Consider the following 26,117-nt stretch of genomic DNA (forward strand, 5'->3'; position numbering starts at 1 on the left):
CTTCCTCAATCGCCTCGTTCGCGCGTACCATCTCCGGCGCATTGGGACCCCGTACCACGCACTACACCACCGCCTGCAACCAACCTTCACCCACCACAGCCACCATGGCCACCAACCCCCCACAGCTCTTCCTCCTCGCCGACCACATCAAGCTCTCGCTACTCGAGCGCCAACGCGCCCTCTCCCTCAACCTCCCCTCCAACAGCCAAGATGGCCAGATCTCGCGCTCACTGGAGCAATTGCGCTCCGGCATCGAGTCGCTGGAGTCGCAAGTCCAAGACACGTCGGACGAGTAGGCCCACCCGACATCTCTCTATACAGGAATGTTATTTGCTAACACACCCCCAGATCAATAACATCACAACTCCCCCGCCTGCGCACCCAACTCGCAGAACTAACCGCCCAATTCACACCCACCACCACCAAAGCCACCCCAACACCCACCTCACCAACCCTAACCTCCCCCAATAACCCCTCCCTAACCTCCGACTTCGCCGCCGCCCAATCCAAAAAACCCGCTCCCACGCGCCAAACCTCAAAATCCGTGCGCTTCTCAGACGCCCCCTCCGATGAATCCGACGACCCAAACCGCTCCTCCCTATTCCCCTACCGCGACGACCCCTCAGATTCCACCCCAGACCAAACTTCTTTGGATAACGAGCAAATCCACCAATACCACAGCCGCGTCATCGCCGACCAAGACAGCCAACTCGACAGCCTGGGCGCGTCCATCGGGCGGCAGCGCGAACTCTCCATGCAGATAGGGGATGAGCTAGACGGACAGGTCATGTTGCTGGATGATGTGGAGGAAGGGGTGGATCGGCATGCGGCGCAGTTTGTGAGGGCGAGAGGGAGGTTGGATCGGTTTAGTAGAAAGGCGAGGGAGAATTGGAGTTTGACTGTTATTGTGGTGTTGATTATTATTTTGGTGTTGTTGATTGTTATTACGAAATGAGAGGGTGGGGGAGGGCGTAATCTTATGGATTTGGGATAGATGGATGGCGTTTCTGGTGGGAGGAATTAGATGTATTTGATGGAGATGTTATACTCATAGATATGGGCTGTTAGTCTGACACTGCACTGAGAATGAGACATATCCATATCTCACTTTTCATCATTGCTACTACAGCTACCACTACAGCATACATATACCCTCGCCAACACATAGCCCCTACTTCAGAACCCACATCATCCCCAACCCGACAAATCAACGACAACAAGCTGCGTTCCCCGCAACCACCCACGCCCAAACGCCACGCCATGATGCAAAAGAAGAAAAGATAGAAAAAAGGCTAGTAGTGATGCGTATAGAGCTCGAAGGGTATCGCTGTATTTTGATATGCAAAGGGACACGTCCACTTGATGGCCGTGTCGTTTGGTGCTGTGAAGTAGGTAGATGATGGAAATCTTCTTCCCACCCCACCGTTTCAGAACATTGTATTCGGCCTCTTTCTTGTTCTCACGGCAGGCCGATTGCTTTTTTCGACTTGTCGTATACGACGTATGTGATTGAGACGGCAGGAACGACCTTGAGCAGATTTGGCGTGAGACCCTTGAATAGCCCTCTAACACCCTCGCCCGCGATAGTTTGTCTCGTGACATCCATGATACCCGTGTACGTCCGCGGATGGAGAACGGTACCTTGACTCTGCAGTCGTGTTCGCAGAAGGTTGAGCGGGTAAACAGCACTTGCACCGAATGCGCCGGAGAAACCACCAATGGCTGCTGTCATGAAACCACCCGGCTCAGCGTCTTGTTCGTGGCATCCAAGTCGCTTCGCGTTGCGACGCGCGACGTAGCGTTTGAGGTATTCGAATGTGCCTAGATCGAGGGCTGCGTAGGGGAAGATGCCGACGATGCCCATGGGTAGACCGCGGTAGTATGCGGGTATTCCACCGGCATTCCACATTTTCTTTGCTGTGGCCCAGATTAGTCGGTTGCCGTGTAAGCCACCAGAGACGGTCTCGCATTGCATGCGACTGGGTTGGATTAGCGCGAGTTGAACGGATGTCTTGACCATACTCACAACTTCAGGGTATCGATGGGGTAGACGGCGAATTGGGAGACCATGCCTGAAGAACGTCAGCGCTGGTCCGATTACATCATCCCGAGAACTCACCTGCTAGACCACCAGCAACAAACTTGGACCATGAGTGTATTATGGCGGGGTCATTGTGTCCTTCTATCTTAGCGAAGACGCGTTTCGCAGCCTGCGCGAGTTAGGGGAAGCGGTTGGTTTATTTGACTATACTTGCCTCGTAAGACCCGAATTTGATGGCCGATTCCGGCATCACTTTGACGACGTTCAAGCCGTTTCCTATGGCAAACGTCAACTCCAGTCATCAGAAAGCAGTGACAGATACTCACCAGCGTACAAACTGCGCATACCGCCAGCCTGCCAGAGCTCCTTGGTGGCGGTCGCAAGTGGCCTCCAAGCATTCATGGCAGCTTTAACGATATTGCCATGCTTGGCGGCGACGACAGCTTCTTCCGCAACATTGGTCTGGGCGATGAGGTAGACTTTCAAACGATCGAGCGGAGCAGTGGAGGTGCGAGAAACAATGCCTGCAACGCCTCCCGCCACGAAATAGCCTGGATTGGGAACACAAGCAATCAGCATGGTTCCTAAGCTCTCTATAAGTCCTGCCCGGATCTCTTCGAGAGGAGCGCTGCTCGTCTCGTGTGCAGACCGTGGCGGGAGGGTACCTTGGTAGGCAAGTGTCGAAGTAGATGAAGCCATGTCGAGCGGCGCGCTGGGCTCTGGCGGAAGGGGATTGTAGGGCGGTGTGTGCGCTACAATGAAAAGGGAACCAAAGAAAAAACGAAGAAAACGCTGTGTAGTACCTAGGCCTTGGATTGTGTCGTCACTAATGGCAACGTCGCCTTCCTGGTTTACTTTCATGGTGGCGGAAAAGTACGACATTACGGCGCCGAGGGATGGTGCGCTGACCGGAATGAATAGAAGAAAGTCCCTAATCATAGTTAGTAAGATTCGTGAAAGTCATAACGCGACTTCTGCAGAGCATGTTGACATTCTGTCGCGGTTTTAGGCCAAACGACAGTGGTCTCAGTCTGTTCGCGCTTCCACCGTGTGTGATGCCACTCCAATTCCACCCGTTGTGACGACCGCAAACTGACTGGGTACATACCGCCATTCTTCAAAACTGATGGTCCCATCATTGTTGGTGTCCACTTCCGAAAAGAACTTGTCGAGATTACTGTTGGGCACTGTGAGGCCGGCCGTTCGCAAAGCTGAGCGCAGCTCGTCCTTGGAGATCTTGCCGTCGTGGTTGTAGTCGATGGTCTGGAACAGGTGCTGAAGCTCCTTTTCGGTTTCGTGTACGAATTTGCGGAATTCTCGAATCGCGTCAGTACACGTGCAATTCGGTCAGAGAGAACGCACCCACCTTGGTATGTGATCCTTCCATTCCCATCGGTATCTACAGCCTGCATCACCTCGTCCAGGAGCTGGTCCGCATTTTTCAAGGCTACAATGTCGGGTTAGCGGCCTGAAGTCTGCGCGCAACATCCTCCCTTACGATGATCCAGCTTCCGCAGCCCCTTTTTGAGGCCTGCGAGGTCAAGATGGCCCTGTTTGCGCGTGTCGAGAGTTGCCCATAGTTCGTCCACCCTGCCGTCGGCAACGCTTGCGCTCTGTGTGTCCATTGTCGTCCTGCTATCTCCGGTCTATCATGGCTGAGGGTCGCGACACACACGGGAGGGCGACTATCGGCACCGGGCGAGGTGAATTGCGAGAGGAATGGCTGGCTGAGAGGGACACGGGCTCGTATAGGCTTCGACGTGGGGTATGAGGTCAGTCTCAAAGCTTGGAGAGGGCGGCTGAAAGAGGCTAGCTTCCCATGCCGCAACACCGAGGGAAGCCACGACAGGAGCCTAACATTCGCTCGCATCTGATTGGACACCACGTCTGAGCCCCGACACCTCCTTCTACGCTTCGCATCGCGCACTCACTTCATATCGATCATCATCCGATAATGCGTTGAGAGATTGGTTTTCTGTCGCCGTGTACCTGGCCTACTGGTCCACTGGCGTCCGCATTATCAAACTATTATCAGCCTGACGAAATCGCGTTCGCTGTTGAGAAGACATCTGACAGGGTTATCGCACCACTCGAAGGGCATACGACTCCATCAAACAGTCGCTTGAGCAAATCAGTATTTTCAGCTTCGCATCATAATTTCTTGTATCGCGGTCGCCGTCATGTCGTCTAGTTACTGGGAGTCAACCCAGCGGAAGTTCTGGACTTTCACAAAGCAAGAGCTGGCACTTGAACGAAAGAGAATGGAAGATGCAGAGAGGAACCTGGTCAACCTATATCCTTTACCAGATCGGCGGCATCTGAGCATTTACTTTTCGCATCGTCAGTAACGTGACCTGGTAATTCGGGTTCATGCTGACATTTATTAGAATTGTCTAAAATGGCAAGACCACTGGGAATTCGACAGCAAGCTTTGGCTACTGCTCAAGTATACGTCCGACGCTTCTACGCCAAGGTAGAAATCCGAAGGACAAATCCAGCGCTCGTTCTGGCAACAGCGTTGTACCTAGCGTGTAAGATGGAGGAATGCCCGCAGCACATCAGAATGGTGCTGGCAGAGGCACGACATTGCTGGGGTAAGTCATCACATGCACATCAACCAAACAATCCTAACAGGTTCCAGACACATCCTTCAACGACGTCTCTAAGATCGGCGAGTGCGAATTCACACTCATCTCCGAGATGAACTCGCAACTAATTCTCCACCACCCATACCGCAGCCTCGCGGAACTGCAGACCCAGTTCCAACTGACGCAAGAAGAGAACGCTCTAGCATGGTCTATCATAAACGATCACTACCTCACAGATCTCCCGCTGCTTCACGCACCACATGTCATCGCCATCACGGCGATGTTCTTGGCAGTCGTCCTGAAGCCCATCGGCTCACAGGTCAATGCAGCCGGGATGAACAACGCACTCCAGACGCTGGGTAATGCACGCGGTGGGCAAGGCATGCAGGCGAGGATACAGAAACTCGTCGACTGGCTTGCTGAGAGCAGTGTGGATATCGAGGCTGTTGTTGAGTGCACGCAGGAGTTAATATCATTGTATGAAGTCTGGGAGACGTATACAGATAAGACTTGCAAAGACCAGATTGCGAAGTTTGTTAAGGCAAGGGGTCTGGACAAGTAGATTTTGGCTTGGCTCGAAGGGGTGTCTTTGGAGGTTGATGAGTGGCGTTTGAGTATTGGCAGCTCGACGGTATTATGAGCACTGTATGAATCCCGTACAGCCAACAAGCTCAACACACACGAGCAGGTCTATTTTTTATTTGTAGCTTTCCGCAGGATAAACTTGACATATTTAATTCTTCTAACATAACGAAGACTTTGGGTTGCTTGCTCCCAGGCATTACGCTCGTTTATGTCTAACGCAACAGATGACGCGTTTAGCTTTCTTCGAGTACGCAAACATCCGTCCGTTGTGTTTCCGAAGACCTGGTGCCAGACGAAACGGCTTCGCGGACATGCATTGCTTGTCAATCACAGCGGCCATGCGCCACCCGCCGCAGCATAGGGCTTCCCCAGGTATCACTTCGCTGTGCCACCACGAGCTGCGGCCACCCTGTCGGCGAGCTTATCGGGGTGGTCAGCACTTTAAGCAGTAAGCAGCCTCACAGTAGGATTTTTCATCGACATCAGTTATGCATCCAATACATGCACTTCGCCTGCTTTCATATAAATTAATACGCTCGCGTCGAGTTGCGCATTTCGCAGGGTAGAGAGACGATCAAATGAGCGTGTTTCGAGCTGAAGTGGTTCTTCATGCGAGGAAGCTTGGCCCGTCGCAGAAATGTTTGCGAGTGATGGACGTCACGGCACTTCACGATGGTCAGGTCAGGGTCCGATGGAGAGGTCGCGATGCCCGTCATGGAGTACCCATAACACGACGACATCACCCCAAGATGGAGTGACGACAGCCTGCCTAAGGCCGTCGATCACTGGACAGGCCGTCGAGCGTCCGGGCCGGGCAGAACGAAGACATTGCGCTATTTTGGTCTCAGCTAGTGGCGGCGTCCCATTGGCCAGGGCGCGGCATCCCAGCCGTCGGGACGTCACACGAGATGAAGCCCGGGCGTGTTCGGAAACACTGACGGGTGGAAAACGTCTCGCATGGCCGTCGGCGTTTAGACACTGGCAGTCGGAGGTGCAACGGCGTGGCCCAGAGGCAGATGTTCGCATGGTGTCGCGCTGGTCAGCAGGTGGTCGTGGTCTCAACAGATTCATGGACAGGCGGGTGCTTGAGCTGGCATTCCAGAACATGGGCAGTGCGTCGTAATGGTAGGGATTGGCAGGCGCCGTCGGCAGGGACTCGGCGGCCACGAGCGAATCCTGGCATGGGCTCAACCACGGTGTCAAGCTGCTGCTGGCCGTCGCAGGCACAGGTGCGTTAGCGTTCAGTCGTCGGCAAGGGCGGCCGCATCGCAAGTGCAAGTCCCGGAGGCTTCTGAAGGGCGGCCTCGAGGGGACAGGCGGTGGTGGCAGTGGCTCGGATGGGCAGGCTGCATTCCCCTGGCGACGGCGGTAGAGGTGCGGAAGAAGCGGTCAGGGCGCAGAAGACGGTGGGTGGTCACTTGCCAGCCAGCTCACAGCCTCGCTGGGCTGGCAGCTCCTAGCGTCATGTGTCGCATAAGGGCTGTTTGACGATGCGCCGCCGCCCGGGATTTACTTTTGCGCGCATCCTCATCTGAGTTTATCTGGAGTCTATCGATTAGGTGGACTAGGAGTGCGCGATAGGCGTGGCCGACTATTGAACCAAGCTGCCTCGATGCTCGAGGCAGGAGGGATGAAGGCGCTGGCCCGGGAGGCGATCCGTCTGCGCACACCTGGCGGCGTCTCTGACCTCGCAGCGCAGAAGCGTGCACAGGGCGCTAACGGCTAATCCCTGCGGCGCTAGAGCGATTCGAGTCCAAGGGGGCGCTGGAGTGGCGAACTAGCAGGGCTGCGAGCCAATCAGGCGGGCCTCGCACTAAAATCGAGGCACTCGGACACCACACATCTCGTTTGACCCAGCCTGTTCATCTCCAGCCCTTTCGCTCCTCCTGCTCCTCGCACTTCTGCACCGCATCTCTCACCACATCTTCTCAGCCTCGCATCGCAATACCCGTAGTTAATAACTAAAACCACCCGCATCTCTCTCGCACACCGCAGCTGCATCTTGCACCACCGCTACCCGCCGCTTTTCGAGCTATACCCCTTTGTTTCGCCTTTGTTGTGGTCGCGCTGCCTGGCTTACAACACAACCCCTCCCCGCCCAACAGTCATCCCAACCAACTCCACCACAAACCACCACCGCCAACATGTCGCAATTCTTCAACTACGGTGCCCAGCAGCACCACCCCCAGCACCTCAACGCCCACACCCACAACCACCACGGCGGCCGATCGCGGAGGGCGCCCCGGATCTCGGCCCAGCAGCACAACAAGCAGTTCCGCCAAGTCCGCACCCCCAAGGAGTTCAACGTCGAGCCCCCCACCCTCATCGCATACAAGCGCGACTTCGAGGCCGCCCGCTCATTCGACATCGAGGACGACGAGATGTTCTGCCCCTTCCACCTGCTCACTGAGGATGATGTAAGTCGCCAATATTTGCCACCCGCCCATGTCGTCGACTCCGCCTGAACTGGCGCTGACACTCGATGAACAGTTGCAATCCATCCACTCGTCCGGCTCAGACCGCTCGTCGCTATCGAGCGGCTCGCCTGAACAGTCGCCGCTTCAGCACCAGCTGCAGCCGACCCCCTCGTTTGTCCTGTCCTCGGCTCCCAACCCGTACACCCCCGTCGGATTCCAACAGAACAACTCGCAAACCAAGCTGCACCAGCCGCTAGCCCAGCGCACACGCAATGCCATCCCCATCGTCGACCCCTCGACACGCGCTGTTGCTAGCCCACCTCCCTCTGTCTCCCCCAACCGACAGATGCAGCAACAGTTCATGTCGCGACGCTGGTAAAGTCTTGCAGGCACGCGGCCGAGCGTCTTTATTCGGTCAACATTGCGGCGTCTGTGTTGCTAGGCTAGTGGCTACCTGGATCTAATCCTCTTCTTCTCGATATCCACCGGCTCTCCCTGTATAAATCACGATATCTTCTTCGACATCTTGGGTATACCACTTGAACGGGGCAACGGCGTTGCAATCATAGCGAAAAACACATCATTTCCGGATAGAGCGCTTGGTCCTTGTTTTACAAGCGCTAACGCATTAACGGCGGTTTGCACATAACGGTGTTTCTGGGTCTCGCATTTCTGGCTATTCCTATTGGAAAAACTTGTTGGTTACAGAACGGTGTTTCTGTATCTTTGTTGCCCGGCTGCGTCTCGTCGACGTTTGCCATTACAAAGGGTAGATTTCCTATGTGCGGTTGGCTTATCTCTCTCTCTCGGGTTTCAAGCGGTCGGTATATACCATTTGTTGGGCGCCTATCTTGCGAAAGCGACGGTGTCTGAGCGTACATGTTGTGGGAGTCATCAATCGGTGGTGTTATCTTTTGGGTTCCTCTTCGCATTGTCACAAACACTACTCTTTGTTTGGTAGTAGTTGTTTGTTGTACGGACGACGCTGGGATGATTCTACGCAGTCATTGGGCGCTGGAATTCGCTTTTCCGTCGGTGTTGCTCTCTCTTCTCATCTTTTTGTCTTGTTTCTGCTTTTCCAACTGTACGAGGATTTATACGACGACAACACCGGCCCCAAAGGAGTAGGCGTGGGTTGTGTGGTTTGCGATTGATCTTTCTTTCTTGGATGTCGTCTTTTTCCTTATTTTCGCTTTTATGCGATATCTCTCTCTCTCCTTAGATGAGAGGAGAGCTCTGTTCTCTCTCTCTTACCTTATATCTACACGCCTCGATGGCTCTTTGGAGTCTTCGGGGGCAGTGACATATCCTAGGAATGGAATCTACGCACACTTTGTTCAAATACTCCTGTTCACCATCATCTTGCCATCTTGTGAATTATTGACTTGAAAAGCAACTTTTCTTTCGAATTCGCTATTAGTATGGTACCGAGCATGTTCGCATGGTACCGAGCTGGATTAACTCGAGATAAGATCGTTTATCTTGACCCCGCACGCCAACACCACGCCGCGGCCGGACCCTCCGTCAGCTCTGCTCTGCTCAGCGTCCAGCTTTCCAGCGTCCATTCAGGTACCAGGCTAGGCTCTTTCCCCCCCCGGACTTCCGACTCGATGCTAGTCTGACTAAGATCACTGAATGCAGGCTAGTTTCAAGGGGGGAAGCTATGCCGACTTGTGGCGTGAGTTGGTAGGCCAGTCTGGTGATGGACGATTCCTTGGGTAAACTTTAGATAAAGGGTCCCTGAGGAAGTTGTCACGAGGAGCAGTTGACCGGCGGGTTAGTCGATTAGTTTGGTAGTTTGTTTGGCGCGATGGGTGTGGTAGATTGGTGTGTATTCTAGACTCGCTACTAACTGGTAGTGCACCGCTGCCCTGGGGTCGTTTGCGGCACGTGGTTGGATCGTCTGGGGAGTAGTGTGGCAAGAAAGGGACTGAGTGTATTGGTTGTTTGTTTGTTTTTCTGTTGATAATGTTGGAAATTGTGCTAAAGTTGGAAATTTATGAAGGCAAGTCTGGCAATAGTGTTTTGTGATGGAAGATCGACTTGAGTGATGGGCAGGAAATTATTGAGACGGCGTCGCGATGTATCCTGAACCTATAACTGAAGTTTGAACACGTTTCTTGGTAGCTCGTGTATTCAAGCCGCGGAAGACTTGCCGTTCCGTTCCCGTGAACAAATCGCATCAGACACAGCTTACAATAACTTATCACGGTACCAGCTATGCTTCGGCAGATACCGGGGAAGAGGTTTCACAGACTAGTACGCAGAATATCAATGTCATGATGGTATATTGCAGACAAATGATTAGGATAGAGCTGCAGTATACACAACAGTCGCCCGAGCGTTGGCATGGAAGATGCCGTTGTCGGACACCAATCTTCCCATCGTGATGGAATAGTGGTAAGCCCGACTACGCTCATCAGGGCTCCAACTTTTACCATCCGTTGTCCAGAAACAACTCTTGATTTTGCCGAAGGCTACCTGTGCAGGTTTGATATCATCGTTCTCACTTTCTACACTCTTATTGCCCATAGCTCGAGCACGCGTCCTACACAATACCAATCAGCACTCGGCATCGAGGATGAACAACTAAATACGTAGCAAGACAAGATCGATGAAGAGAAGGGATCAGGGAGCTCGACGACAAGGACACAGAATATCTTGCTTTCTTCGAAGAGATCATGTCCATTACAAGCGTCCCTACTTCAAAACTTGATGCGCGTACCCTATCCTCTTCCTGCTCTTCAGAAAGCACTCTCCGCTCCAGTCGTCTCTTGTCTACTCGTGACGCAGACGCCGGTACTAATCAAGTCATATCCAGCGTCCTCATTATCGGCAATAATTTTGGTATCGCGAATCCAATCGAGATTCTCAGGCTCATCACAGGCTTCTCCCACAAAGACGGCATCTTTGTTCTCTCCTCTAGTCGGGTCTCATCGCTTTCTGACCAACGCACCTAGAGTCAGCTACTCATCGCGATGTTCGCCATGCAACTCCAGTGTCGTCTCACGCGCTTTTCGTCGAGCGGTAAGGAGTTGCTATCTGTCTTTCAAACACTGCTGTCGACTACAGCATCTTGCTAGGCCTGGGGTTCGACACCGCAATCGAAGTCGACGTCCATCATGGCAATTGCGACGTGTAAGTGGGTCCATTGCATTCGCGTGTCTTGGTCTGTGCATGTCCATCGTCGCGTTGGCATACCCAGGCACGAGTAACAAGACGAACGGACAGAAACTGGGGCCAGCGACGCGATGGCCAAGAGCTGATATGTAACCGATACTTTGTTTTGTGCCAGGTGGCATTTGGGCAGCTGACCCCAAGCTCCAGATGGCTACTGGTACGTTATGCTGGAATTGGGCGGCCTGCATATCCACAAGAGCCTCTGCAGATCTAGACCTGAGTTAGTTGTCGCAAAGGCATGACTAATGAGGCTCCGTCGAGTGGCTGACAGGAATCGGCCAATGTTCGTAATGGTGATTGCCGGCCGGGGAAAGTATGACGTCGTCTGCTGGAGCTAGTCACGTCCACTAACCGAGGAACGTGTGTTTTCTCCAGCATACCAACCTTTCCTTCTGAAGCGTCCATCTGCCAAGTTTGCAAGCTCTTTCTATACTACTCGGATACTCCATCGACTCAATTGACCTTCTTTCCTCCTGTCAAGCTACACGAACACACAGAAACATACCCAAAGCTAGAAGCCCCGAGCTATACCGCCGAAACCCCGCAAACTTCCCTCCACATAAACACCCCCGAAACCAACCATGTCCGCTATCCGTGCCTTCGCGACCCGTCGCGCTCCCTTTGCCTTTGTCCAGCGTGCCGCTTTCTCCCAGTCAATAGCCCGCACCGCTGGCAAGGAGTCGGCTCTCCGTACGTCCGCGCCGCAAACCTCGGCTTAGCAACCAGCACCATAAAGCTGGACGCGTGCCAACATCGTACAACGAGAAGGAATCGAGCTGACATAAGCGAACAGACTCCGAGAACCGCGCCGAGGAGGTCGAGAAGAAGAAGCAGGAGCAGCTCAACAAGAAGAAGGACGGCAAGCAACACTGGGAGGAGCAGCTTGCCAGTGACAGCGAGAGCGCTGTAAGTTGCATTTTCCCCCTTCAGGAAGATGGAAGAACACGGTTATGAGGGCATTGGCTAACAGAGAGTATAGGTCAAGGCGGATCGTTCCGAGACTGGCAAGGACACCAAGCAGCAGATCAAGGAGCTCCAGGAGGAGACCAAGAAGGTCGGCCAGTAAACGAAATACGCACGACATACGATCTCTATATACGAGACTCCCTTGCGGGCTACATGAGGACACCGGGCGCCATATCAAACTGGCTCATACTAGGACGGGAGCGGTGGATGGGAAAATGGGATCATAGCATGATGAGTTATCTGCAGTACCCAATTGACACAATCAATTCAGTCACATTTCACGAAATTCTTTATCTCTCTGAGGACCGCGCCTCCTGTCACAGACTGCCTTGTAACGACGCGCCCCACTATAATGCCAACTATGACCCACCGTCTTCCTTCAGACGCGTAACACAACACGTGAAAGCCGGATACTATCAAGGGTACCAAATCGACGTGCCATATTTTCGCAGGCCACCAAGGAACCAACATGCACTATCTATCCAATACGACAGCCAGGGCGCATACCACCTACCAACTTCACAACACCCCACAACCCCATCAACCGCCCCTTTCTAAACCCTACACAACCTCCCACTATCAAGATCATACTCCCACCCCTCCGTCCCCACACCCGCCAACACAAACAAACTCCCACTCGGATCATACTTCCTCTTCACCTCCACTAACCTCTCATACCCCTCCCCATAAAACACTTTCTGGAACCCCTCAACATACGGATTCGCCTCGTTCATATAAGCCCCCGACCCCGGCGTCCACTCCTCCCACATGCGTTCCTTAACAGCGTTGTGCCATTCCGCACCGATGCTCAACGCGCGCTTCGCACTCCCTGCGGCTCGGGAGTTGATCGTAGCGCCCGTGGCGATGAAATGAAGGTACGCAGTGCGCCAGCTGGGGTGTAAGGCGCCCCAGTGTTGGGATGGGGTGGAGTGCACGCCGGGCCCGCCTGAGAGGCCGATGGTGGCGTAGTTTCCTGGGTCTGTGGTGTTTTGACTCGCCATTGCGATTTTCAAATATGAGATGACTTGCGAGTGGGGAGTGGAGACGAGTTCGGCGCGGCCGAGGAGACGGGATGAGGTGAGGGATTCGCCGCCTGCGACGTTGTCGCCGGAGATGGTGGTGAAGAAGGAGGGGTAGTTGCTGTGAGTTGATGTCGACATTGAAGTTGAGACGAGAGAGCTGTCGTTGCCGGTGGTGCTTGTATTGGTGCTGGACTGAAGGAGGAGGTTTGTCAAGATGGGTTGGACGAGCGCTTCGACGGCAGCGGGCGTAGTGTTGAACGCCCAGAAGACTTGGTTGAGTCCGATACCAGTGAATGGACCGCTCGAAACGTCGATATCAGGGAAGAACTTCGGTGCCGTGCTTCCTACTGCGACGGTTGCAGCGCCTGCAAGTCCAGCGTCCATGAGGTCGGGTAGCGCACTGAGCCAACTGGCTACTGCCGACCACGACGCTTCCATACTGGCGTTCGTGCTGCCTTTGGGTTTGATCTGGACACTTGCCATGACGACGTTACGCGGATCGGGGTGGTGCTTGATCACATATTCAGTGACGACGCCATATTGTCCTGCACCGCCGCCGCGCAGTGCCCAGAAGAGATCTTGGTTCTGGACTTCATTGGCGACAAGCACATGTCCCGTGGTAGTTACGACGGTCATCTGTAGAACTTGGCTCGATGCCAGACCGTAGGTGGAAGCCAACGGGCCATGACCACCGCCTTGGATGTATCCGCCTAAACCGACACTGGGATCCTGGCCTGTCGTCACGACCCGGCCTTGACTTGTCGCGAAGGAGAGAACGTTACCCCATTGCTGGCCGCTGCCGACGATGAAGACGTCTTCGGGTGGGGAAGAACTATTGGCGGCACGCCAGGCTGTGTTGCGAGTTAGGTGGCGGAAGTTGCGCGTCCAAATTGACAGTGAGAAAGCGCCGCTTGATCTATCGAGGCAATGTCAGCATCCTCTCACCAACATGTTCAAGACAAGAAATACCTACCGTCCATTAAGATCATGACCCGTCCCCTTAACAACAATCCTCACATTCCTCTCCACAGCCCACTTCATCGCAGTCGCCACATCAACCTCCTCCGTCGCATTAACAATATACTGCGGCAACCCCCCAATCGTACACCCCTGTTTCTCCGACCAACTCCCCACTTCATCTGGCAAGCAAGAATTATTCGCATACAACTGGTAGTCGATCGACTCAGGCTGTTGCGAATGCCAGGTTCCGTTCGACCAGTTGTCGTTGACTTCTTGGCAGGATAGAGGGGAGGTGAAGGTGGTGTTGGTGGAGGGCCAGCAGGAGGATGCGACGGGGACGGTGCGGATTAGGGAGCCGCTGATTGTGGCGTTTAGGGCGGACCATTCTGGGGGTGTGGGCCATGATGCGTCCGAGGGGGTTGTGCGGCAGAATGGTGGGGGTGGTGTTGAGGCTGCGCTTGCGAGGGCGGGTGATGCGAGGGCGGGTGATGCGAGGGTGAGGTAGCGCAACATGATCAACAGGAGAGGAATGACAGTGAGTAATTGATGAGATGACCTGAAAAGCGTACGGTATCGACATATTTATACGTCGTTGGGATGCATTCAACTTTCGTTCTTCGTGTTACCTCTCTTTCTCGTATTCTCTCTCTTCTCGTATTGAGCGGCTCTTGCGGACTTCGCCACAGTGGGTGTACCAGAGCGCGCCACGGAAGCCGCGTCTTCGATCTAGTGTTTCTTTGTAATGCCCTCGCGTTAGTCAAGAGGATAACTGGATACCCTAGAGCCTACGTTACCATCAGATCATATATTTTGTGAAATCTTGTCTTGACGTAGGCTCCATACCTATTCGATGTTTTATCTTTGTGAGGTGCTCTGAGAATACAGGGGACCGCAACAGTACGGAAACCTAAGCCTTTGGACACGCTGATACCGATAAGACGTTCACACGAGGGAGACTTTGGAGTGTTGATGATCATTGCTTCATCTTAAAGGCTTGGAGGCTATCTAGTAGCTCAAGCAGTGTTGGTATGGAACTGAGTGTGTGCACTGGCTGTGTGCTCACTGCCCTTGACATCAGGATGTCTTTCCCACCTTCCCAGCGATGCTCATCAGCTCAGCGACCCAATCGAAGAAGATCTAAAAGTAAGCCATGTCGAGTGCAGCTAGTTCAAGACTCTTGCTGCGAGTCGCGGTGGTCCCGTTAGCCAGTCGGCCTCTTCTCTTAGTTCCGCCATCGAATGGATTAGAGACATCTTCTCTCATTCTCAGCCTCTCTAGCCTCTCTAGCCTCTCTGTCCTCGCGGCGCTCCTGAACCTTTATAGGTACTTGATCACGGCCCTTTCTCTTCTGCTCTGTAATAGAACCGCTCAGTTAGTTCTCGCGCTTTTCGTCTTCGGCCACCGTGCTTACCGATGATTTTACCCAGCCGCTGTGTAAGTTCTATCATGAGAGCATCCAATCCGTCCGCGAAAGTCTTATTCTTGCCGACCGAGATGAGAAGTTCCCAGTCTCCTGCTCGACAATAATCCGATGGGACACTGACGATAAGGTGCGTTTCGTAATAAGGCTCTTTGGAGGTGTCGGTCGTGCTGTGGATGATGTCGAAATGTGAACCAAAACGAGAACGCTCGGCATATAGAACACGAGCATGTACTGCGGGTTAGTCACAAGTTAGTAAAAAGTACGATGTGACCGAAGAATAGCATTACGCACGCAGGATCTCTGCCTTCATCTCTTTCTCGCACATGACGGATTCGGGTCTGGGCCAGGCACTAGCTTTTGTCTCTGACATCGTGTATTCTACGACTTGTTGTGTTGGTGGTAATTTATTTTTTGGAGTAAGATTTTTAAAGAAATTGGAGCTGCTGCGCGAAAGGTTTCTTATATACTTAGGTACCGCCGTACTGTGCAAATTTTATTGCTTTCCCTCTTGTTCGACTCACAGTTGTGTGCGATGCTATATCTTGGATGCTATCCACTTTACCCAACGGTACCTAGGTACTGCGATAACGTAGAGCAAGCGAGCCACTCACAACTCCCGCAATGTATCACTGCTACATGCGCAAAAGTGCACCTCAATGAAATAAGAGAGATTGCGATTATCAGACTCTTCTTGTCTATATGGTTACCATGGTACTGCACAAGACGCAATCCCGGGCCCACCTCCACCTTCAGCATTCGATTAGTCCACATTCGGCAATGCCAAGCGCGCAGCAGTACGACAGCAGTGCCACTTTAAGCGTCTCTTCAGATTGATCTTGGCCGCCGGTTTTCTCGAAGTTGTCAAACATTCCGGATGTTGTCGCGCAGGGTTTTGGTCTTAGCGTGGGAGTATGAAACAGTCAGAGCGAGAAGCAGACAATCAGGAGTAGAGGGTCTATTGCGAACTATGTGTGAGCCGAAGCGCTGACATACATCTCACATTCACCTTCGTTTTGACCCTACCAAAGTCGTATTTGCCAGTGCGGTAACCCGTTGCCTTGCTCTCTATGATTGCCGGCGAAGTGACTCAATGCATGTATCCTTCTATCAGTCGACTGACAGCTTAGCCACAAGCCGCTGGATTCAGCGCTGAATACTTGTCAGTGCTGATGTCGTCCTTCTTTAACTTCTCTGTCTCCTCTGTCTTCTCTGACGAGCAGTTCTCTCAAATCATCGCAATCTTCTACTTACCCATGGAAGCCATAGTCTCGACCATCATGTTACGTAGCTCCCCCAGAAGATCTTGGTAACCTCGCTGAAGGGTGGAACCAGTTCCTTTTTCGTCTATGCGCCGCGACTTTAGAACTGGAGTCCACTCGTTCGATACAGCTTTTCCAGTCTTGAAGGCAGCAATGTCTGGCATTGGATAAACGATGAGCCATACGACAAGGTTCTTGCCTGTAGATATCTTGCTGCTGTAGATGACATCGAATGTGGAGCCATGGGGGTATTTAGGACCGTAGATGGCACGAGCCTGTGCTGTTGACTACATTAGCTGGATGGACAGAGAGACGTTGGGTGCGCTCAGACGTACACAGTATGCGCGCAACAAGCGCCTCTTCGTGCATGACTTGACTGTGATCTCCCATCTTCGCTGAAGGGGACAGGCGTTTCGAACCTATCGTAAGAAAGAGGAAGTAGACAGCAGAGAACGGATCTGGTTATAGTCATTTTGTGTGCCAAGAAGCGATACCCATCTTTCACGTGTATTCACATTACTCAAGCTGTTTTACATGTGTCAAGCCAATTTCCTTCCTCATAGCTTTACATGACTACTACTGAGCAAACATAACGCACAGATCCTCTTACAGACGAATCCAAAACCTTGTTCCAGTGTCAAAAAGTCCATTGCTGTTGGCTCGTTGGTGCTAGTCTGGCTTCTACCCGTCTACCTTTCGTCAGTAACTGAGTTTCCTTTATCATTATGCTTCTCTGCTTACGCAAGACTACAGGGATCTGAAGGCGCAGATGCCGAAGGATAGCTTCGTAGCTACTCTGTACGTTTGGGTGTTCCACGGATGCCATGACCACAGTGCACTTGCCGGGCACAACTTCGCCTGCTACAAATGGCTCAGTTTCGGGGTGAACGACGACATGAGACCTGAAACGAGTGTGGTTCTCAATGCTACTATTAACGACATCGAATACAGAACCGGCAGGGTATCCGGGACCGTAAACCACGCGTGCGTGAGCTGTTGGATTGCATTAGCATGAACGTAGTCGCGACAGTAAATTAATCTTGCGACTTCTCTCATTTGTGAGAGTAATGTGGTCACGATCAAGCTTACAGATAATGATGGCTTTGAGCGCCTCTTCTTCCACTGCTGCGGAGGTCATGTTTGCTGTTGTCGCGCGAGGATTTGGAGTAGATGTTAGGCTTCGAGTTGGGATCAGGGATGCAAGAGTGCAGGACTGAGCAAGGAGCGGAAAGCAGAGTATTTATCGTAGCATACGTGCACCAAGACAGTTTGCGGTCCTTCCTTCTCCTTCACTTGAGCAGGGCTGTTTTGCCTTTGCTAAACTGTAATGGCGTGACCGCAAATAGCAAAGCCCAGACCGAAAACGTAAAGGTCTCCAGACCCTGTAAACAGACGGTGACTTCTCGGGCGATCTTCACATCTTGATGAACTCTAGTAGCCCATATGCTAAGGATCATATTACTCATCGCCTTGTTCGTACTTCTCGGTCGCGACGGCAGTCTGATCGATTTGACCTGGGATCATTCGTCAGTGGACTGATCTTATATGCAATGTCATGATGTCTCTCCACTTACGCATCACATCGGCCATCTGGTTACGCAGAGTGTAGATGAGCTTCTCGTACGCGGCTTGCAAGTTGATCTTTCGGTATGTCCGCAGAACAGGCTTCCATTGGCGGCCGAAGGACGGGGCAGAGGGGCCGGGGTAGACAACGACCCAGGCGACGTATCCAGTCGCCTGGTCGGGACCCCCCTTCTTTTCGGAAGTGACAACGTCGAAAGTGCAGTCCGCGGACTATTTTGGGCCGTAGATTGCTCCAGCCTGGGCTATACATGATGTCAGATGTGTGAGGAAGTCGTAGTCAGATGAAGACTTACAGATGATGGTGGCTCTCATGTTCTCCTCGAACTGCATCTGGGTCTTTTTCTCGTCGGTAGCCATGTTTGCTGGTGCTGCGGGAAGATCTGGAGTTGAGTGTAGGAGTCTAGGGGACGAGAGCAAAGCTTGCTATTAGAGAGCATGCTCCTTCTAGCAAAATTAATGCTATCGTAATTGCTAAGTCGCGCAGAATCGCTGCTAGGCTTTCCAAGTGGACATGAAAAGGGACGTAAACATCTCATTGCGAGGCCCCGGTCTTTGCTGCTGCCGATTATGTACGCGAAACATTATGTCTCGAGATTTCTCATCGGCATGGAGCCTCTGAATGAGCTCACGCGAATCTTCTGCCGATATGTGTGCAAAACTCTTCGAGCACAATATCGCGTCCAGAATTCCCACAGTTTCAAACTTTGCAGCGCTTTCAATCGCCCCGTCTTCCTCAAGCATTTCATCATCAGCCATAATGAACTCATCTTCTATGAGTGCTAATGATACATGTTTGTTGCGTGTGCGTATAGCTTGTGTTAATGGTTTTGGTTTGGACCCGAGGAGCACGTGTCGAAGCTCTTGGGATGTTGGTTGCGTTGTACACCCCGGGAAGAAGTGATACTTGCACAGATCCCTTAGTACCTTGGGAACGTTGCCTTGAATCCCTTCTACTGCGGCGGGGTAGTCCTGAAAGAGGGGGCGGTACATGTTTAATAGGTACTTGATCGATTCTTCGTGACCAAGGTGGATCGCCCGGAGGAGCACATTGGGAAGCAAGCGGTACATGTCGATTGCCAGTTTACCGCTCCAGTCCCCCTCAAGGCTCAGGTTGTTGAGAAGATCGGTTATGTCAGTATTCCCAGGGGGTTGGAGCGCAACCCAGGTTATCCCGACTATCCCGGCCGGGGTTTTGAGGCGTACTGTCCCTTGCTTGAGGACCCGAAAGAAGTTTTCTGAGGTACTGCAGAGTAGCATCGGGAGTAAATATAGATACATCAGTATAGATTGCTTCGCCAAGTACTGGAAGGGAAATCGATGAGCGCTGACTTTGGACTGCAACGTGAGATTCTCGGCAAGAACCTTTGTTGCGTCAAATTGCGACTCTTTCATGGACCTCAAAAACCTCAGGGCGACACTCTGGACGGACTTGGAGTTGTCTAGTGTTGAGCTGATAATATGAGAAGGCGCTGATCCCAACTGCATTGCGGGAAGGGGGCTCGATAGCTCCGTACCAAAAAGGCCATAGCCAAGGTAGGTTACCATTATCGATGCCGTGAACGTTCGGGCCTCTTCGGGGTCGAGACAAACCCCGCCATTGTGGCCCTCTCGATCTTTTTGTATGAGGTACTGGTTGACGCTCGGGTGTACTGTACGTATCGTGCCGTCTTCTTCGTCCACGGTAATGAGACAGCCGCAAGTTGCCAAAGCCGAATCCACGCTGTTCAGAAGCTTCGAGGGGTCCCAGGTTGTATCGCCAAGTGTGACACTCAGGGCCTCCTGCATTTCTTCCATTGTAAGCGGTCGCATCGTAGATGTGATGATTTTGAATATCTCTGTTTGATAAGTTCGACCAGGTTGCTGCAGCTGGTTCAGTATTTGATTATAGACCTGCGTAAGATTGCGAGGTAAATCAAGAAGTGCTTCGCGAATCTCTTTATCAGTCTTCATCGAGCATAATGACTCAATTTGTAGCGTTGCCCAAAGAAACATGCCTTGCGAGCCCTTCATTAGAGCGTCCCGTATGTCGAATATAAGAGCGGGGTCCCCGAGAACCAGCTTACGGGTTGTCAGACAGCGTTCCAGTTCAGTGTCCACAAACGCTTCAATGTCTTGGGCGTTCTCGGGCTGTAGCGTGACAACAGCAGGGCGGAATATTGGCATATCTGCTAGACTATGAGAGTCCACGCGATGTGATACACATAAATGCACATCCCGAACTGATTGGAGCTCCTTGATCCCGAGTAAGATGTAATTTCTGTCTTTTTCGAGACAGTTGTGTAGTCCATCAAGTACTATCCATATGTGTGTTGACTGAGGAACAACCTCATACAGCAGAGTTACGAACTGTTCCACACTGAATGAGTGTTTGTGTCGCGGGTCCAAAGTAGTCAGGTCCGGTACAGTCTCGAGTATTTGTCGTACCAGTGTGCCAAGGACTCGTTGGCAATTTAGATCCCATGAGTCGTGCTCGCAGAAGTGATAAGCAACTACAGCATCGGTGCCTTCGATATGAGCAACGAGATCGTTGACTATATTCGCCATCATGACAGTCTTACCCGAGCCAATGCTGCCTCTATAGAGAAGCGTAGTTGACGCCTTGCAATCTCTCCAGTCATGATATTCGGTGGTTTGCAAAAAGCTGGTAGTAGTTCCGGTCTTGCGGATTCGCCTCCAGGGTGTCTCATAATCATGTGTTGAGAACATATCGAGGATGCGGAGCCTTTCTGCCAGTTTCCGTTGATGTTCAGTTGCCTTTGCATGTCGTGTTGAAAGAGCTCTGAACGCTGAACTAGTCTGGACTTCCATATCGATTTTCTGAGCCAACAAAAGATCCACTTCCTCTTTTATTGACTTTGCCCAAAGGTTGAGCTCAGCTTGCAACTCTCTCACGTCCGAGTCATTCACCGTATAGCCTAGCTTTGAGAAGGTTGATTTCCGGGCGAACTTCATGATACGATTGCAGAGGTGCACTACCACGATGAAGTATTCGTTGATCTGGGACTGGAGGAGTCTTGACCGGGGGTAAAGAAGTCCCAACGCCTGATATCGTGGAGCTGAGCGACCAACATCCATGAAGATCAGTGAAAGTCTCTCTAAATATGACGAGGAGTTGACCAACGCCTGTCCATAGTCAGCAGTTGAATCCACTCCTTCCAACGCTTCTTGCTCCGAATGACCGAACTCGAATGAGATGAACACGCTTACCAGCAGCGACATGCGGACTAGCGACCATACGCCACATGCGATGATGTTTTGAGATCCTCCAATAATTACGTCACCAAGCGCAGCGAATTGTTGAACGCCATGGAGAAAATTCGTGAACCGTGGTCCAAAACATCGACTGCCAGCCTTTTGAGCTCTGTCAATATCTGCAGTGACCCGCATGACACTGTTGGGGCCGGGAGGCGATTCGAGCGCTTTCGATCGATCTGTTCGGAAACTGGCCTTCTCAACCATAGACAGATTGGCTTCGAATTGAGACACCGCTTCGGCGAGACGGATTTCAGGTCTCAGTCTCGCCACGCTAGGGATGATATGAGACATGACGCCGAGGGGTTTGATGCATAGCACCAGTGAAGCGTAAGGCGAGGTGGTGAATAATCGTCGAAGTATCTACCAAGGGACCGTCCCTCAAGAGATACCAGCCGAGAGTGCTGTGTTGGTGCGGGCAAAGCGACGAGACACTATGTCATGCCTGCACGAAGGAGGCGTGGCAGACCTAAGTAGCCATAGAATCGAGGCGGGGTAACCACAGCCTCGTGCGACATACTATACCTTCCATGCGCACATCTTGCAGTATTATCGCTGATCCACAGTTTGATTGGGCACATCCGACAAGGGTCGGGATCGAGGAAGGGGCTGAAGTGTGGTATGCCATCGAGTTGTAGGGGCGCGCAAGATCAACCTTGAGAAGGACCGAACCGTGCCACATACTGGGCGACCTACAGTACTGTAGATAGGCTTCTGGATATTGAGACTGGTTGCCTTCTCATCGCTTCGATCTGTGCGCGTTAATGCTAAGATTTACTGTACAGGTTATCTCCTGGGCTCGTGCTTGTTGCGAGGATTCGCAGCGTCATGGACGTTAGTTGCCTGTATCGAGAGTGTCGGCAGACATGACACTGTCTTCCCTAATTCCCTAATAGTAATGGAAACTAATAACAAGGCGTGAGTATACTCTGGAAATAAAGTGTGACTGGCTGAATAATACTGCACTGATGAGGATGCATCGATGAAGAAGCAGACGCGCCCTTTCCTTGAGTCCCAGATACCCTATCGATAAGGCCCAAGCACGTACCACCGCGACCCTCGGTTTTCGGCGCAAACCATCATCGCAACCTAGACATTTCTGCCTCCAACCCTCACACCACACCCCCGTCAACCCCCGTCCTACCACCCAAACCTCACGCACCAACACCACCGCCAAAATGTCCACGGCCTACAACCCCCAGCAAACCACGGACCCAGCAACCGTCAGCCAAATCGACGCAACCGCGCGCACTGTGCACTACAAGTGCGGCGACTGCGACATGGACGTCCCGCTGAAGCGCGGAGAACCGATTCGGTGCAGGAACTGTGGGCATCGTGTGCTTTATAAGCAGAGGACGAACCGGTAAGTGAGATTTTGCTTGTCAGAGGGAGGGAGGGAGAGAGGCAGGCAGGGAGAGGGAGAAGGGTGTGGGAAGCAGGGGCAGGCGCAGAAATTCGGGGAGAAGAGAGAAACAAGAGGAAGCGCGCGACAAACCAGGCTCAGAAAAAGAAGAGCGCGAAAGAGGAGGCAAGAAGCTGTCAAGCGCGATGCAGCACAAATACAAAAGGCGGACAGCAGAACCTACACGAGCAGTCTCTCTAACACAACATCCAGTATGGTCCAATTCGAAGCCCGATGAACGCGCACCTCCCCCAACTCTTCCAACGAAACAACACCACACGGCGGGACGGCGAAGCGGCGACACGGACGAAATTCCAGCGATCTCGGTACATCAATATCAGCACGCACAGCGGGGATAAGAGATCCAGCGACGGAGCTTTTCACACATGACAGCGACATTTGCACATGGAGGAACTTAAGCGAGAGGAGATATGTCAACTTGGCATCTCAGGAGCATTAGTACAGGAGTTTCAATTCGGATATTTGGCCGCAAGTTGCATGTCACATGTAGTAATAGCAGCAATTCTCAAACCTCAACCATCACAAGCACATCAGCCACCATGACTATTATCACACGCTTCATTCTTCTTTCTTTGACGTGACCTTCAACCCTAGTAACAGAGGATCAAGGAACAGAGGATCAAGAAAACCTTTACCAGCCATTACTCCATTCACGCGCTGTGCGCAAAGATTTATGTAGTATATGGTTATGATATGATGTGACAGTGGTGCGTGCCAGCCAGGACACTTTCCTTTCCATTCAGGCTTCATGCTATCAAAAGGGAACGGCAGATAGACGACGGTAAGAGAGAGTTCTCGACCCCAGGAATCCTGACCACTCCTCCCTTAACACCCCCATCCCTCTTCCTTAATCAACCCACCAAGCTAAATACCAATCTACGACCCGCGGAACGCGTCAAAGCGCTTATACGTGTACCCAATAAAGGGCAGACTGGTTGCATACTCGTCTTCGTTTGCCTGTGCGGCCTGCGCCCTGTGAGCAGCCGAGGTATCATTCTGGTCAATCTCGTCGATGGGGAAGTATTGAGTATCAATGTTGGACTGCAGTTTGGGTTCGAAGGGGGCGCGGATACGGCGGAGACCGTCCCAGGAGACGCCGCGGAAGAAGGGGTGCTGTTTGATTTCGTTGGCGCCGCCGATGCGACCGAGGCGGTGTTCGGCGTCACAGATGAGCCTGGACATATATGTTAGTTACTGGGATGATTGTGAAGATCGTGTGGGATAGAGGCGCTTACCGTCGGACAAAGTCCTCAGCTTCGGCGCCGAGTTGCTGGTCGGGAGGGAAGTGCAGGTTACGCGGCCAGTCGACAATCTTGCGGTACGTGTCGTGTGGCTCCTCAGCGCAGAACGGCGGCCAGCCGATCAGACACTCGAACATGATTGTGCCTACCGACCACCAATCACAGCTGTAGTCGTAACCTTGGCCGCTGAAGATCTCCGGCGCGATGTAGTCGGGTGTACCGACGGTCGAGTAGGCGAGCTGTCGACGAGACTTACGCCATGTGTTGATTTGGGTACGGTTGCTGACAGTCAGTTGAATCTGGTCGAGGTTCATTGATTGTCGGTTGTCGCGGTTCGACTTGTGTGCGCCGCCGGCGAGCAGCTTCTTGTAGTAGTTGGCGTCGTGCTCCTTGTGGAAGCCTGTCGACAGACCGAAATCTGTCAACTTGATGTGGCCGCCTCGGTCGAGAAGGATGTTGTCGGGCTTGATGTCACTGGGAGAGTTAGAATCTTTGTCTTGGTGCGACTACTAAACACATACCGGTGTATGAAACCAAGCTTGTGGACGGCCTCTATCGCGAGCGTGATCTCGGCCATGTAAAATCGTGTAATGTCCTCGGTGAAGATTTCATACTTGATCAGCATCGTCATCAAGTCACCACCTGGCAGGAACTCCATAAGCATGTAAAGGAAGGTGTTGTCCTGGAAGGTTGTGTGCAGCTTGACAACCCATGGACTGTCGGATTCGGCGAGAATGTCACGTTCTGACCGTACGTGAGCCAACTGGTCTTTCTTGAACTGTTGCGTGTGAGCTTAATGCTGCAGGTGGGTATCGAATGAGGACTGCCTACCATCTCCTGCTTCACAAGCGACTTGAGCGCGTAGATCTTGCCGTCGTTGCGCCGTTGCACCAGCTTGACCTCTCCGAAAGCACCCTTGCCGATAATCTTCAGTGTCGAGAAGTTTTCGGGCTTCTCCTTTGTCCGCAGGAACCGCAGGTATTCGACTTCGGCACGGCGCATGCTATCCTCCTTGGACCGTTTTCGGCTGTCGGAGATGGACGTCTCCTTCATAAGAGCATCGAGTTCGAGAGCTCTGTAGCAAGGTCAGTAGTGCTCAACTAAACGTCGGGAAATCCCACCTTTGGTTTCGGTCGCGAGCGCGCTGGACACTGTCCTTGAAGAATGTATTGATGAGACTCTTGGATACCATGGCCTGCTTGTCTACATTCTCCGTGTACTTGGTGGGGTTTCGTTGCGGCGCCTCTTCATCGTACAGCGAGGGCTGTCGGGGCCCCGAGCTGCCACCCTGGCTTCCGTAGCCATAGCCTCCTCTGTTGTCTGCGGTGCGAGGGCGTCCAGGGTTCGGGGAGGCTTGTCGGCCATACGGACTTCCAGAGCGACCGCTGCCCCCAAGGTGTTGGTGCGACAGTTGTTGGGCGAGGCCGTTGGCGCTCTGGTCGAAGCGCTGGCTGCCTGGCGCCTGGAGGTTGCCCTGCTGCCCTTGATATTGTGCCTGCTGGTAGGGGTTCATGAAGTAGCCTCCGCCCCCGTTATAGCCATTGCCCTGTTGCTGCTGCTGGGCGCCCCAGACTTCCTGCTGGCCGGCCTGGTTGGGGTATACAGGTTGCGGGAACGTCGAGGGTGTCGTCGGGAATGCTCTGCCGACTTCCTGCTGGTACTGCTGGTTGTTTCGGTCACCGCCGCCGAAGCCAAAGTTGAGCTGCAGGCGGTTGCCTTGCTGGTTGTTGTTCATCGTGGCGGCCGCAATCGCTTCGGAGGGGAAGTCGGTGTAGTCGTGGTGGGTGTTGGGTGTCAAGTAGCGGAGGAACACCAAGTCCAAGTCTGGGCGGTGGAGACGGCTGGATTAGGAACAGTGACAATGCCGCTCTCTCACGGGCGTCTTAGCGGTCCACGGCGACTGCAGAGGATTCTTCAGTGCGGCGCTGGCAAGGAGAGGGAGGTGCTGGGGAGTGCCGCAGTAGCTCGGTCAGGGATAACAACTTTAGGGCGAGCTGGGACCACCAGGCGGGGAACTGTGCCAGCAACCCAACGCATGTTTCAGACGACTCGGAGGAGCGCAAGTTAGAAATGCATCTCGATACATACCTGGATAAAACATGTTCTAGCAGTTTAGTGAACACGAGACGCCCTCCACCACCCCTCCGCCTCTCATGCCTCTACCCACCCACCATTA

At 52.8% G+C, this 26,117-nt stretch overlaps 12 protein-coding genes across 12 annotated transcripts; 5 read left to right on the forward strand and 7 right to left on the reverse strand.

Annotated features, from left to right (window-relative positions):
- Positions 1–104: 104 nt before the first annotated feature.
- Positions 105–955, forward strand: J4E86_011168 (uncharacterized protein; the record flags this gene model as incomplete). The annotated part of the gene is made up of 2 exons (XM_051451662.1): positions 105–292; positions 349–955. The coding sequence occupies 2 exons, from the start codon at positions 105–107 to the stop codon at positions 953–955; spliced, it is 795 nt and encodes a 264-aa protein (XP_051297201.1).
- Positions 956–1,459: 504 nt separating this feature from the next.
- J4E86_011169 (uncharacterized protein) lies at positions 1,460–3,666 on the reverse strand (the record flags this gene model as incomplete). Its single annotated transcript, XM_051451663.1, has 8 exons — positions 1,460–1,979; positions 2,027–2,072; positions 2,120–2,179; positions 2,252–2,317; positions 2,368–2,972; positions 3,150–3,357; positions 3,408–3,488; positions 3,540–3,666. 8 exons carry the CDS (start codon positions 3,664–3,666, stop codon positions 1,460–1,462), a joined length of 1,713 nt encoding a protein of 570 aa, XP_051297202.1.
- Positions 3,667–4,221: 555 nt separating this feature from the next.
- On the forward strand, positions 4,222–5,191 carry J4E86_011170 (uncharacterized protein; the record flags this gene model as incomplete). Its single annotated transcript, XM_051451664.1, has 3 exons — positions 4,222–4,381; positions 4,429–4,635; positions 4,683–5,191. 3 exons carry the CDS (start codon positions 4,222–4,224, stop codon positions 5,189–5,191), a joined length of 876 nt encoding a protein of 291 aa, XP_051297203.1.
- A 2,167-nt stretch (positions 5,192–7,358) lies between these two features.
- On the forward strand, positions 7,359–8,010 carry J4E86_011171 (uncharacterized protein; the record flags this gene model as incomplete). The annotated part of the gene is made up of 2 exons (XM_051451665.1): positions 7,359–7,631; positions 7,705–8,010. 2 exons carry the CDS (start codon positions 7,359–7,361, stop codon positions 8,008–8,010), a joined length of 579 nt encoding a protein of 192 aa, XP_051297204.1.
- A 3,382-nt stretch (positions 8,011–11,392) lies between these two features.
- J4E86_011172 (uncharacterized protein) lies at positions 11,393–11,877 on the forward strand (the record flags this gene model as incomplete). Its single annotated transcript, XM_051451666.1, has 3 exons — positions 11,393–11,501; positions 11,605–11,717; positions 11,791–11,877. The coding sequence occupies 3 exons, from the start codon at positions 11,393–11,395 to the stop codon at positions 11,875–11,877; spliced, it is 309 nt and encodes a 102-aa protein (XP_051297205.1).
- Positions 11,878–12,331: 454 nt separating this feature from the next.
- Positions 12,332–14,272, reverse strand: J4E86_011173 (uncharacterized protein; the record flags this gene model as incomplete). The annotated part of the gene is made up of 2 exons (XM_051451667.1): positions 12,332–13,715; positions 13,773–14,272. The coding sequence occupies 2 exons, from the start codon at positions 14,270–14,272 to the stop codon at positions 12,332–12,334; spliced, it is 1,884 nt and encodes a 627-aa protein (XP_051297206.1).
- Positions 14,273–15,090: 818 nt separating this feature from the next.
- Positions 15,091–15,552, reverse strand: J4E86_011174 (uncharacterized protein; the record flags this gene model as incomplete). The annotated part of the gene is made up of 2 exons (XM_051451668.1): positions 15,091–15,413; positions 15,474–15,552. The coding sequence occupies 2 exons, from the start codon at positions 15,550–15,552 to the stop codon at positions 15,091–15,093; spliced, it is 402 nt and encodes a 133-aa protein (XP_051297207.1).
- Positions 15,553–16,425: 873 nt separating this feature from the next.
- Positions 16,426–16,831, reverse strand: J4E86_011175 (uncharacterized protein; the record flags this gene model as incomplete). Its single annotated transcript, XM_051451669.1, has 2 exons — positions 16,426–16,721; positions 16,777–16,831. 2 exons carry the CDS (start codon positions 16,829–16,831, stop codon positions 16,426–16,428), a joined length of 351 nt encoding a protein of 116 aa, XP_051297208.1.
- Positions 16,832–17,122: 291 nt separating this feature from the next.
- J4E86_011176 (uncharacterized protein) lies at positions 17,123–17,579 on the reverse strand (the record flags this gene model as incomplete). Its single annotated transcript, XM_051451670.1, has 3 exons — positions 17,123–17,130; positions 17,183–17,434; positions 17,531–17,579. The coding sequence occupies 3 exons, from the start codon at positions 17,577–17,579 to the stop codon at positions 17,123–17,125; spliced, it is 309 nt and encodes a 102-aa protein (XP_051297209.1).
- Positions 17,580–17,899: 320 nt separating this feature from the next.
- On the reverse strand, positions 17,900–20,188 carry J4E86_011177 (uncharacterized protein; the record flags this gene model as incomplete). The annotated part of the gene is made up of 3 exons (XM_051451671.1): positions 17,900–17,955; positions 18,016–18,235; positions 18,950–20,188. The coding sequence occupies 3 exons, from the start codon at positions 20,186–20,188 to the stop codon at positions 17,900–17,902; spliced, it is 1,515 nt and encodes a 504-aa protein (XP_051297210.1).
- Positions 20,189–22,455: 2,267 nt separating this feature from the next.
- Positions 22,456–22,917, forward strand: J4E86_011178 (uncharacterized protein; the record flags this gene model as incomplete). Its single annotated transcript, XM_051451672.1, has 2 exons — positions 22,456–22,640; positions 22,893–22,917. The coding sequence occupies 2 exons, from the start codon at positions 22,456–22,458 to the stop codon at positions 22,915–22,917; spliced, it is 210 nt and encodes a 69-aa protein (XP_051297211.1).
- Positions 22,918–23,576: 659 nt separating this feature from the next.
- Positions 23,577–25,676, reverse strand: COT1 (Cobalt uptake protein cot1; the record flags this gene model as incomplete). The annotated part of the gene is made up of 5 exons (XM_051451673.1): positions 23,577–23,874; positions 23,936–24,415; positions 24,463–24,719; positions 24,773–25,016; positions 25,063–25,676. 5 exons carry the CDS (start codon positions 25,674–25,676, stop codon positions 23,577–23,579), a joined length of 1,893 nt encoding a protein of 630 aa, XP_051297212.1.
- Between the last annotated feature and the right edge of the window lie 441 nt (positions 25,677–26,117).

Source organism: Alternaria arbusti (assembly GCF_024043155.1).
Source record: "Alternaria arbusti strain BMP 1465 chromosome Unknown scaffold_30, whole genome shotgun sequence".
Classification (NCBI taxonomy): domain Eukaryota; kingdom Fungi; phylum Ascomycota; class Dothideomycetes; order Pleosporales; family Pleosporaceae; genus Alternaria; species Alternaria arbusti.